Genomic DNA, 14211 nt, shown 5'->3' on the forward strand with positions numbered 1-14211 from the left:
TTACATTAATTACATATGGTAGACAATATGAAGCTATTGAAGATTCTTGGGCAGAGGACTGAACATGTTGAAAGTGGTCAAAATTTAGTTTCATCAGGAAATGTGAATCTACAAGACAAACTCAAAGTTGGAACTGGGAGTATATTTTGTTAGGAAAGATTCCACCTATTAGTGGTATTCTCTTTATTTGATTACATAAAAATAAAATACATAATATTATAAATAGAAAATATTAATGTATATAAATATATTTTTTGTTGTTTTAGAGGAATTCCAGGGAAGAAATGTGGTACAATTATACTTACAGCAGAAGAATTAAACTGTTGCAGGGTAAGTAAATATTTCTTTGGTTTAAATAGTATTTCCAATACTTCTTTAAAATGATATTTCTGAAACTATACTTAAATGATTAATTCTTGAGTAAAAAGCAAAAAATAATTAAAATTATGCTTTATATAATTCTATAATCCATAAAATATCTTTTTAAATACTTAGTACTTTAACCAGAGATACTACATTCTATAGTCCAAAAAGAATAATCAGTTATTTTGTCTTTTTGAAGAATAAAAATTATTGAAATAAAACCTAATGTTAGTATCATTTGGGGGACATTGATATAAGGAATTGTCAATTGCACCAATCAGTTCAGTTCTTATAAAAATGTTGAAGATTGATATGTGATTCTAAAGGACTATTTCTAGTCATTTGACTTGAGCCTTTTTGCATAACACACATATTTTTCCATATTTCTAGTTGAATTAAATCAGAATAAATTTAGGCCCATCTTTTGTTAGTTTGGGAAATCCATGTTTGAAGAAAGGACTAGCTAGCTACCACTCCAACTAGGAACATGATGATGTAAAGTGCAGAGTCAATATTTTTAGAAGACTGCAATTTTTAGTTGTGATCTACTGATACAGCCATTGGCTCAATGTTCAATGATTTCATTGTTGTCAAGAAATGAGCCAGTGACTATGACATTTCACCCTGGAAGTAATGATGGCTCTCTGAATTTGAAGTCAATACTGTCTGTTTAATGTGGCCCAGTGGATTCCTGGAAATTGTTACTTCTGGGGAAAAGAAGTTTTAAATTAAATCTCTGGCCTCTTTATTTATAATATTTGCTTCGTGATTTAAGGAACAGAAGCCCCCCAAAAGTACCAAAACTTAATACTTTGACATTGGTCATGGTTTTTATATAGAGAGCTATTATTTATTATCTAAGTTGGTAACTTTAATCTCCAGGGTTTTTTTAAAAAGGATAATTACTATGACTTTATATATATAACATGTTTTCTGAGGCAATATGGTTAGAAAAACCATGATATTACTTGCCAGCAAATGATGGAAACTGAGTATTCCAATCGATTACATACCTTTAGGATTCCATACTTTTGGGATTCTGGGATTGGGGCAGTGAGATAACAAAAGGAAAATATAACAACAGTTTTTTTGTGGGGATAATTAAATAAAAATATTAGAATTTAAGCAGTTAAGAATGCATTCAAATTGAGGCATTTCTATTCTTTTTCCTACTACTGTCTTTAGACACCTGTACAGGTCACAGCCATATTAGTCTCAGTTTTCTCATGTGTAAAATGCCAGAACCTACTTTCAAACTGAGCTGAGTTTTAGTTTTGCTAGTAATTTGTACTTTGTCTTATCAAGTCACTTGATTGTTCTGAATTTTACTTTTTTTTCTTTTTTGCAAGGGATATTTGCAAAGGATAAAAACAAGTGAACCAGTCACTAGAATATATTAAAAAATTATCCCATCTCTGAAAATTGACTACCATATCATTAAGTCTGAAAATATAATGTATATGAAAGCATTTTATGTATACTAAAAATATCTTACAAACAATAGTACAATAGTACAATTATTTAAATGCACCCAATTTTTTAGTTAAACTGGCACAATTTCTTTTAATTGTATCATCTAATAGTCTTTTATATTTCTTGTTTCTGAATTTGTTTATGTTTATGATAATATGTGTTTTGTATAATGAGGGAGGAAAGAGAAGTTCAAGGTCAATAAATTATATGTTCTTTTTAATGACATTAATATGCTATTTTGTCAAAATCTTGATATTAAGATGATTTTGTATAAATAAGCCAATGAACTTATTATTAGTTTGTTTGTTTTTTTTCAAAGGAGAACCAAGATATCAAGGACATCTTATATATCTTTCACTTTCAGTTCTGTTATTTTGCTTGAAAGAACAGGAAAATTCTTCTAAAGCTTTCAAGAAAATGAAGTGGAATCTGTTACTTAGTGAACTGGAGGCATTTTCCCACTCTTTTCACTATTAAAGCTTTAAGAACATCTGGAATTATCTTTCAATAAGTAAATACATATTTCTCATACTTAGAAATTATAGATCTAGTATTTTTAAAATATTGTTTAGAATCTAGATCAAACTTCATCTTATAAATCTTAAGTTCTGATTCTTACCTATTCTTACCTATTGTTTAATCAGCATCATTATTAATAGGTATAAACCTTGAAATAATATTTCATTACTATACTAGTGTAATACGAGCAAATGTTTTCAAAGCAGTGTAAAATTACTTCAGAAGAGACAATGCCTTTTAAATTTACATTTTAGGGTACTTTAAAAGTACTTAGCATTTTTAATGAAATAATTTTATTTCACATTCAACATTATGCAAATTGACATCTTTTTTTTTTTTCTTTAAAACACATTATCAGTTATTAACTTGAGCATCAGCTTTGGAGTTAAGACACCTCAATTTCCATCTTACATCTTTCACTATTCAGCTGAATGAGGTTATGTTCTTGGAGCTTTAATTTATGCATTTGTAAAATACTGATATTGTTAATATCTCCCCAAGATTACTCGGAAGTGGGGGAGGGGGGAATTGTGTAAATCATAGCTTTAAGTAGATTGAAATTATCCACAAAGAAAATGTTTTATTCTGATGGATTCACCAATATTTACAAATTGTACATGTGCTAGTATCTAAAATGGATGCTTGAAATAAAATGGTAAAAAAAAAAAAAAAATGGCAAGGAACAATACTTGTCTTTGTCTTTAATGAACACATACTTTGTGGGGAAGACAGACATTAATCAGATGACTATGCAAGTAAATATGTCATGAGATGTACTCAGTGATCAAATATATTACGAGATAATCAATGGAAAATCTGGTTTTATGGGGGAGGGTGTCAGTTTTCTTTGAGAAAATGCCATCTAAGTTAAGCCTTAAGGAACAGTTTGTGAGCCTAAGGGTAAGAATTCTAACAGAGTGCACAGCTTGTGTAAAGTCTTAGGAGGGATGTGTAAGGTCTAAGAAGGGAAGAGAGTGTGTCTGGTGTTTGATGACAATGACCTGGGAGTGGGGCATGATTGAGGTAAAACCTTGCCAGATGAAGGTGGAAAAGGCTGCTCAGAGCCAGGTTGGTGTTTGGCTTTGCTGATCATGTTAAATAAAGATTCTGTGTCTCTCTGAAATGGAAGAGAAGGCCTTGAAGCATTTTAAGTTGTGAACAGCATTATTTCTTTCACATTTGAAGAACATAATTCTGTTTGCTAAATAGAGAATGGGTTGGATAGGTCCCAGAGTAGAAGAGGGAGAAAGGAATCAATGCAACTATACAAGCGAGAGGAGGGGTTGGCTTGGGCTACGGTGGTGCCAGGGTAGCTGAAGTGAAAATTTGAGAAATGTTTTAGAGGTAGAGTGGTGCAGCTTGGTGGAGGATTGGATAAAGGATAAAGAAAAACAATAAATCGAGGACAGCTCCTCCATCACTTGGGTGGATGACGAGCTTCTAATTGAGCTGGGAAAATTGTAGGAGAAGCAAGTTATTTTGGAACTTGTTAGACATGCCTGTGAAACATATACGTGGTTTTCTTTACTAGGAAGTTTGTTATACTGGTGTGGATTATTGAAGAAAGGTTTTTAAATTTTCTCAGGTGGAATTAAGCATAAGAGATTAAAAGCAAGCCTTTGCAATGACGCCTATATAGTTCTAAAAATAAGTAAATGCTTAATATTTTCCCCTAGAAATTAAATTTCTTTTGTGCTTGCTACAGATAAAATTCCTGCTAAGTTATAAACCTGAGTAATGGCAAAATATGTTGTCTCTAAGGTTATATAATTTGGTGTATTGAAAAAGATCTTTATTTTGAATCAGTTATTCATTTTGCAAGCCTTAAGGAATATAATTGGAAAAATTCTAATTTGGTATTATGTTTACTAATGATATATGAAAATTTACTTTTAATAATATTTGACCTCTTTGAAGTTTAATTCACAATCAATTTGAAATATACACCATTCATTTATCTATCATGCATTTTAAGTATATTAGAATGTTTTGGGGGAGTTTGTGTTTTGGTCCGGGTGCTTTAGGAGAATGTCTTCAAGGGACTATTTTTTTCTTGCAGCAAGAACAATTTCCTTGTCTTGTGTTATTCAAAAACCACCCTCTCCCAAGGGCATTTAACATACGTGAAGATGAAAGGGCATTCAAACAAAACAAAACAGTGTTTCTTCTCAGTTTTGCTCTTGGTTTTATAGTTTGATCATCCAGGTGATTCTCTCACTGCTTCCTTAATGGATAGTCTATAAATTTTTGATCTTTAAACCTCAAATTTGAAAAGCGATTATCCTTGAGAGGCTTCAGATGGTAATGATGCCATATAGTTCTTGCTTCTGTTCTTTAATTTTCTTTAAAATGCTTATCGTAACTATGCTTGCTTAGTAGCACAATGCCTGCTCTATTCTAAGTATTCCTTTGGTAGTTTTCACATCTGTATTCTAAATAACAAAGTAAAAGGACACTCTATCAATGCTTTTGAAAATGAGTAATCTAGAGCTGGGAACTTTTCTGAGGGCAGAGATATGTCTTGTTCATCTCCCTATTCCCAGATTCCAGCCCGAGTATTGCTTGAGAAATGTTTGCTCAGTAAGTATATGAATGAACAAATGAATGAATGGAAGAGATAGCATCATCTCTTGTATAGTGTTCTGGAATTACTGAAAGGAAATAATGAGATTAGGTGGATGCTTAAGTATTGCTGGACTCTTCAAAATAAAGAAGTTGTGAATAAGAGAGTGCCTTTTTAGTCATAGTTAACATTTTCACAAAATATTACTTAAAACTGTGACCTCTCGATTTAATCTGAATTACTATGACCCTCTACCTCTTTTCAAAGTTGTTAGCATCTGTCAGTTAAAAAAAGCAAACAAACTAAAAATAATGATTTTATTTTTTAAAATTAACCTAATGTTTTCTACCTTTAAAAAAAGCTTATCCTGCCTAATCGAATAATGTTTTGCTTCTTTGATTTTGATACCCCAGTTTGTTTACCTTTAAGCTAAGTCATGTAGAGTATGAGTGCTTGTGTATATAAATTGATAAAAATGATTGGTATGGTATAGTGATTAACATACAAATATGTAATTTAAATGAAAATGAAGGTGCTTTGCTTTTCTTGAAGCCCTGTATAACAGAAATTATTTTTCAATGTAGTTATTGAGACATAGTGGTGTACTTTTATATAATTAAGAAGGAATCTTTTTCCCTCTCTAGAGCTAAATTATGTGGTCAAAGTCTGGATCTGTCTTGTTCCTTATCTAATCATCTAGTACATCTTAATATCTAATACATGGTAGATAATTTGTAGATGCTTAGTAAATATTTCCTCAGAAATTTAAAAAAAACGCTTAAGTTCTAAAAATGTGTACTTGAATAACTGAAGATACAAATAAAGATTCTGTATTATAACATTGGGTATCCAGAGTCATCTAGCTTAATATTGTTTTTCGGGGAGGAAATGTTACGATTTTTGAAAAGTTATAGTTTTGTGACTAGAACAAAAACTTACAGTTAATTTTTTAGTCTCACAGTCTTTAAAAAGCAATTTTATGTTGTCTAGGATTCTCTCACATTTGGCCTTTTGCAAATTTGTTTTCTTGTCAAGTTTGCTTGTGATCTGCAGTTTCTAGTTATTTATAACCCAGATTTTGACCTATATTATTAATTTTGTTTTCAGGATGCTGTTCTGATGCAATTTTGTGCTAACAAATTGGACAAGAAGGACTTCTTTGGAAAATCAGATCCTTTTCTTGTATTTTATCGAAGTAATGAAGATGGCAGGTAGATTTATATTTTATACATTTAACCCCATAGTTTGGATGGTATTAGAATTATTACTTTTCTCAGAGAAGCTCATTAAGTTGATAAACAGAGTAAACATTTTAATATTTTAAAATGGATGTGATTTTTACATCTTAATAACAATGCATAACTTTATAAGCATTTCATATGTTTTGTTTGATGTTTAAGATGATTTTCACCTTCATGGAAACATTTTCTCTTTACTTTTTATAAAATTATAATACTGCCTTAACATTATGAAAGAATTATATTTTTGTGGAAATCTAATGTATTTCGTTATAGAATTGAATATTATAACCATTTTCTTGGAGAAGGATATGGACTTTATGGATTGCTTTTTATAATATATGTTTTTTTTTCACAAAAAATATCTGACATTCAATAAAATTTTTTATCATATCCTAGTAATTTTAATATTTTTTACTAGTCATGATTAAACTGTTTTTTTGTGGTTTGAAAATGTATCCATGGTTTATAGAGTATAACTTAATCCATATTACTCTACCACTAACGACATTTTATTGTTTTCTATATTTCATATTGTACTGTCAGTATTTATGGGAAAGTTTAGTGGTTAAAATTATGGGCTATGGTTTTGTTGCCACATGAGACTCAGTTTCCTCATCTGTCAAATGAGCTAATAATCATAGCTACCTCATAGGCTTGTATACATGGGTTACTACACAAAAAAACATTTAGACACCTACCTAACACAAAAGAATTTAAATGTTAGCTGTTCTTGTTATTAATATTATTATTATTATTATTATCTTACGGTATAGTGTTTCCTTAATTATTTTCCTTAAGTATGCATAATAAAATATTAGCTAAAGAGAAAACATCATTTAGAGATTAAAAATGAGGGTAATAGAATGAAAAAAACTGTCATTACTGCTACATTTATAAAAGTATACATTTTAATGTTATCTAATAAGCGTATAAAATGTTACATAAAAAATAATTTGCATTTAAAGGGAATATACTGGGCAGTACGTAATTATGCTTTACTTATTGTGGGATTTTCGTTGATACAGCTACTGGGCAACCGTTGGCTCTTTTTGTTATGGTGTCATTGGATTTTGTGTACTTCCCTTCTCTTTTGGTAGTTAAAATGTCACAGTCGTATTTTTATCTGAACACTAATTTTATCCATGTGAAAAATATTGGACAATGAAGAAAATAATCATATTTGCCAGTCATTTCAAAGATAGAGAATAAGTTCAAATTTCTTGAATCACAATGTTCTTACGTCTCTTCCTATCTGAACTACATGTTTCCTGAATTTTCTATTTTTATTCTTCCTTCTTTATTTGTAAAGATTATATGTACAATTATAGAATTTCAATCTGTTACACATTTAATGCTACTGGTGAAAGTTACATTGCAGAAATTTATTATACTTGTATGAATGATATTAATTTATTCATGAAATGAAATCTAAATATTAAGAAATAAGTACAACTAATACAAAAATCTCAAATCGTTCAAAAATAATATTACTAAAATTTGGTGAATCTCATTTCAGAGTATTTCTACATATATTAATAAACAAAACTAGTTCACCAGCTAGATCCAAGCATATATATATATATATATATATATATATGTATATTATAGAGAGACTATATATATAGTACTTAATATACTATATATTAATACATTAACACAAATGTATTAATATATGTATGTTTTGTTTAAATGAGTAAAAATGCTTTTACTTCTCACTTTTTATATATGTCTCTATTTTTGACTGCAATGATTTTAGCCTTATTTTTAGCATTTATTTGAGAATGGAGCTATTTCAAAAATTGCCTGTTGCCTAGTGTGTTTGAGGCTCATTTTATAGGAAAGAGAAAAAGTAATTTCCACCAGAAACATTGATAAAAAACCTTAATGATAGATAACTATAGAGTTTTATTTTCTAGCTTTTACATTTATTTGGTAACTTGACCTGTATTTATAATTAGGCAATAATTTTCCTTTTGAATAGCTGTTTTTTGGTAAATAGTTCATTTAATGTATTTTAATACATATTATTTAATATAATTTTTTTCTTATAATGCTATTTATAATGCCTCCATTATATTTATATAACAATACTCCTGAATGTTAGAAAGAGCTACATCAGACTCCTGTCAGAATTTCACTAGTTAGACTAGCACTGGAATGACTAGTGAGATTTTATTGTCTATATCACATCTAGTGCATTACTAGTGAGAATGGTAAATGGAAGACCTGGCTGGTAAATAGCTCACTAAGAAGATGAGTCACTGTCTTAAAAGGAGATGTTTCAAGTGTCAAAGTATTTAGATACAATGGCTGGTGATAGTAGGACTATAACAGAAGTTTTGATTCAACCATAAACAAAGAGCCCAAAACACGTTGGTTTGAAGATGGTCAGTTGGTTGCTCGCGCTCTCTCTCTCTCTCTCTCTCATTTGATTCCATTTTTTCCCTGCCTTCTCCCTTATCCCCTTGGCTTCTCTTCCCTCTGCTTTAGATGTCCACCCTTTTCTGAATCTTCTCTATCTTTTAATAGCTTTTGCCTCTATTAGTCCCTAAATTGCTTAAGCAAGTCAACTATGAGAGCATTTGACCACAGAGCTCTTTCAATTAAGTAACTTGTTTCTTTAGGTCGGTAAGGATACTACCAGGAGGGAGATGGTACTAAGACATAATACTTGATCTTTTTATATTATATTTCTATTTGATATCTTAATAGAAACAAACCTTTCTTGCCTGAGAGGAGGGAAATGGACTCAAAGGCTTTTAAAAATGAGAATATTTTCTTGTGAGGGTTGAGTGCAATACATTCACCGTGGCAATTCTGTAATATTCTCATGTTCCTGGCAATTAGAGAGATCCCTGAATTTGGAATACTGAATGACTAAGGTCTTGGTGAGGGATTGGGTTCATGTATCATTCTAACCAAGATCATTTAAAACATTTTATAGCTTGTGAACTGCTGCATAAATCCACATTAGGCAAGGACATTTCTAGGACCTGACTAATGTCTGGAGATGGAATGGTTGGTGGAAACACAACCAGAATTTGAATCAGAAAACAGAGTTTAAGTCTTCATGGATTCTACTCCTTATTGTTTATTCTTGAGTTGCTATCTTCTTTCCCTGTAGGCATTCTTTAAATATATAAGCTAACGGTTTAGATAAAAAAAGAACCATATACTGAGTGGTCTCATTATAAATTCATGATGTTAATTTTAAATGTGCCCTTGGGGCTTCCCAGGTGGTATCTTACTCATTTTCCTTAATCCATCAATTTTTCCTCTCTCTCAGAAACTTCAGCATGTCTGTCTTTTTCCTTCTTCGCTGATGATCATACTTCTTATGTCATAAGAAAATAGAAGCAATTGGAGAACTTCTTCATGATCTCATCATATCACCTACTATGATACTGTGCCTTCCTGAATGTTCCTGCAGAATGATTGACTGTTCTCCCAAGGCCAACTCCTTCATCAATGCCCTGGATCCCATCCATTTTTATCTCCTTGAGGACATTGCTCCAGACCTTTTCTCCTTTCTCTCATGCTTCACAAATTGTTTCCTCTCTACTGGATCTTTTCCTTTAGCATACAACCTTGTTATTATTTCTTTCTTCTTGAAAAAAAAGAATTAAACAACGACAACAAAATACCTCAAACCTTTCACCTGACTAATTTCTCTCCTTGAGCTATCCTCAATTTTTCTTTTTCTCTTTAAAGCTAAACTCCTTAAAGATACTGTTTACACACTCTGCCACAATTTCTCTTCTCTTTCTTAAACCCATTCCAACTAGGTTTTTGTCCCCAACACCCCAACAAAACTGCTCTTCTCAAGGTTACTGATGACCTTCATATTTGTGACCCATGGATATTTTTCACTGCTTAATATGTCATTACTATTTTTAGAGATTATTTACAAAGCAACTTTAGAATTTATTGAATTTGCAGATCATTTTTAGTAAACTTAATTCAAAATCTTTTTGTTTTATATTATAATGAGCTAATCTTTAAGTTTTTAAAACCACAAATCTTATTAAATGATAGAGCTGCAACAGAGGAACTGGCAACATTTATTCTGCACAAAAAGAAAGAGAATGACTATTAAAACAATATGTCGTAATTAAATTATAAAAATAACTGAAATTTTTTTTTTTACAGTTTTACAATTTGTCATAGAACAGAAGTTGTCAAAAACACTCTAAATCCTGTATGGCAAGCATTCAAGATCTCAGTCAGAGCATTATGTAATGGCGATTACGACAGGTAAAATAAATGACTTTTTTGAGAGCTTTGATTATTCACTAGATTTTGTATGCAATAATCCTAATTCAATTTTAAAAAAAATTCAGGTGGCCTCTTTACTCATGTAAGTGTGTATTTACAAAAGGATGGATGATTTATTTAGAATTTTTAAAGAACTTTTTAAAAAATCCACAATGATTTGGGGGAGATAATTTGGCAAATTAAAACTGTTTTTCCAAGAACAAAAAATGTGGAAAGTGCTAAAAATATAGAGTATTACTTTAAATTTTAACATATTCTTAAAAAGTCATTTCAGAATCTTTATTGCCTCAGATCTTTCATTTGCTATTATCCTTTTAGGCTAGAATAAGTAAATATATGAGCCAAAAATCTATAACTAGATATATTGTCAACCCTGACAAACTCTTGAAATTGCTTTTTAGCATCACTGTTCTAATGGTTGCTGAATCATAAAAGTTCTATATATGTAAAACAGGGAGATTCTGGTGTTTTATAAATAGGTGGGTGAGGTGTCCCGGAAGATCTTCCCACAATATACCTGAATATTTCTTAATACTGAATTTTTTTTCTTATGTAAGTTTATTGTGAGGTTATAATATAAAAGCCCCTACTCACCCCAAAAGAAAAGCAAATAAAAAGAAAGTAAAACTCAATCTTTTTATTGTGTTTATCTTGTTACTTGAATGTTAGAAAACTGGAAATTTATTCTATAAACTAATATCATAGAAGGGACTATTGGTTACCAAAATGTTATTATATTTATTTTAAAATGTATCATGCCACTTGGCTGTCATTTTATTCATTTAATAGGATTATAACTTCATTTAACTGAACTTATTTTTTCTCTAAGAAAGTAGTTCTCATAATGTGGTTCGGCATCACCTGGTTAATCTTGTAGAAATTCAAGTTCTCAGGCCCCAGCCCAGGCTACTGAAAGAGGAGCTTTGGACATGTGGTCCAACAATCCATGTTTTGAAAAGCCCTGCATGTGATTCTGATACTTACTGGGATGAGAAATCCTGCTCTAAGACACTGGTTTTGAGGAGGCGAGAATTAGCTAAATGCCTCCCTGTTGAGGATTTCTGTTCAAAGTACATGTGTTTCTTCCATATACTTTTCCTGCTCTTTTTAAAGAATCCCTACAGATTTTAGAAACCTACTTTAAGATATAAGTTGAATTATAGCAATAAAATTAGCAAAATCAACTTCAGATTACTTTCAAGCATATACTACTTTATCTAAAAAAGTCAATTTATTTTTAAATTCTCAATCATATATTATTTTGGTCTTATTAAGTAACTTTACTCTGTTTGTATGTTTTTCCCACGGACAGAACAATCAAAATAGAGGTATATGACTGGGATCGGGATGGGAGGTAAGGCACTGTCTTTTCTTTTGTTCTTGTTCTTTAAACAATATGCTTTAAAAAACAAGTACACTGAAATGACCATATTTTTTTAATTTTAATTTTCAGATTGCATATTTTGTCTAGTTTTTCAAATATTTCTGAAGTATTTACATGAGATTTTAAGAATGAGTGTATTTTCTTCAAATGCAAATTAAAATAGAGGTCTTTCTCATTTTCAGTAACAGTAAAGATTTCTGATTTGGATCTGGCAAATTCTCATTGCGTCCAACTTACAGATGTCTAGTTTTATAGCTGTAGAATAGTGAATCTCAAATTTATGTGTCTCACAATTTCTCTGAAGATTCCTATAAACTTTTTATTCTATATCCTTCATGGGAACACACCTGAGTCCCCTTTTTTCCCCTCAAGAAGACATATACCTCACAAACAACAACAAAATAAAACTCCAGAATTACACCTGGTGATTGCCAATGCAAATAGTTGTTCAGAGCTCTGCAATCATTGTCTCTTTCTGTACATCACAGCAGATGTTAGAGGCTAAAAGAGAGAGAACGTACTACTTTTTATCTTCATAAGTATTTCCCCACTGTTTCTACTATTTATGTAGGATCGATATTGAGATGTTTTTAAATGATGTTAAGCAAGAGTTCCCAGAAATGTTCAAATCTTGCCTTGGCCTAGATAACTGCCTCTCCAGGTGATTTTTAAAGGGACTGAAGATACAGAGGTGAAAGAGGAATAACAAATGGGAAAGCAAAGGGCATTTAATTTTACTTGGCTGAATGCCCTAAACTACAACCCAGAGCTCACTTAAGGATAAGGTTAAAAGCCCAAGATCTAAGCAAGGCCTTTCTTTCCACATTACATACAAGCCAGCAGCTAAGCCCAGAGGGTCTGAATACCTGTGCACTCCTGTTAATACAGGAACAAGTTTGGCCAAGAAGGCTGTCCTGTCCTGAGGGGGCACCTCCCTTTTGCTGCATGGGCAGGAAAATGCCTAATCGGAGAGCCACATGCAATCATGTATGTGCTGTTTTCCCATAACACTCACACACATGGTCCAATTTAGTATTTTCTCCTTTTCAAAGAGTGATAAAGGAGGATGGAGAGAGGGTTAGAGATATTACCCCACACTTCAGCAGCCATCAAATAGTTACATAAGACTCAGTGAATTCAGTCTTTAAGTTATATCCCAAACATGATTGTGCTAACGTGACCTAAACATCATTTGACATTTACTCTTAGAGACATTTATGCTATATCACTGATTTTTACATTTCTGCCAGATTATTCATTTAATTAATTATTTATTACATTTTCTTGACACGAATTCTACATGCATTCTGGACAAATCTTCTTAGAAAACCTTATGTTTTCCACAGAGACTAATGTCTCATTGCTTCATTAAACTTTTTTTTGCTGAGAAAGTGAGTTTTGCTCCTCAGACTCAATAGAAAAAGAAATCATGCCAATCTAAGTAAAGTAGGACTTTGTGCCTTATATTGTATACCCAGATGATATAAATATGTGGTATATAATGTACATTTTTTTATGATATATCATATAAATTTTAATTGAGAATGGGCAAAGTTGTGGCCTTTCCACAGCAATTTTAGGAAATTGTGGTAATAATTTTAATTTGATAACTTAGAAATGAGGGGTGTAAATTTAGATTTCATGTGTGTTCACAATAATTCAATCCTAAATTTGCAAAAATTTTAGATATTTTTTTGTCTTTCTTTGAAAGGTGAGTTTTTATGACTCTCTTGTCTTCAGGCTACTTATCAGCCACAAATTTTTGAATAGCTTTGAGGATCAGAATTACCTTGGAATTTAGTTATCCTTTCTTTTGATGTTGGAGTTTTGAGCATTCCTATCCAGGATATGATTATCAACTGGTTCTAATGCTCAGGTATTCTCTGAGTGTTTTTTTATGTTTTTCCTCATTTAATCTTCATACTAAGAGATAAGTACTATATTAATAACATTTTGCAGATAAAGAAACTAAGGCAGACAAGTAATACGCCTAAGGTCACAGAACTAATAAATGGTGGAGCCAGGACTTGAACCCTGACAGCATACTTCCAACAGTGCGCTTATAACTAATATATTATATTTCTACAGTATTTTAATTGTAAATTCTGGAACTTAAATAAAAGCCTTCAACTGGGACATTGGTCGTACTCTATGACTCTTTTGTAATTGTTAATGTGGTGATTATAAAGAATTCGAGGGCTATTTAAGAAACCTTTTAACATAAATATATTCTTATCTGACATTTTATATTATCTGGAAAAGTGGATGAAACATTCCTAGATAGCAAGTCTTATGTAACAAGAAGTTAGAGAGAAATGAACATTGTAGATTTTGAAAGAATCCTAACAGACTTCGAATGGGCCAGTGTAATGTATAAAAGAGCCATCTTAGAT

General features: G+C 31.2%; 1 protein-coding gene across 1 annotated transcript in view; it reads left to right on the forward strand.

The window, feature by feature from the left end:
- CPNE8 (copine 8) overlaps positions 1 to 14211 on the forward strand; it is a 170492-nt gene that overhangs the window by 81483 nt on the left and 74798 nt on the right. The window contains exons 7-10 of the mRNA XM_039882322.1: positions 267 to 330; positions 6026 to 6129; positions 10309 to 10413; positions 11747 to 11788. Coding sequence (XP_039738256.1) covers positions 267 to 330; positions 6026 to 6129; positions 10309 to 10413; positions 11747 to 11788 — 315 coding nt within the window. The remainder of the gene's footprint in view (positions 1 to 266; positions 331 to 6025; positions 6130 to 10308; positions 10414 to 11746; positions 11789 to 14211) is intronic.

Source organism: Pteropus medius, unplaced genomic scaffold (genome assembly GCF_902729225.1).
Source record: "Pteropus medius unplaced genomic scaffold, Ma_sr-lr_union100, whole genome shotgun sequence".
Lineage (NCBI taxonomy): Eukaryota > Metazoa > Chordata > Mammalia > Chiroptera > Pteropodidae > Pteropus > Pteropus medius.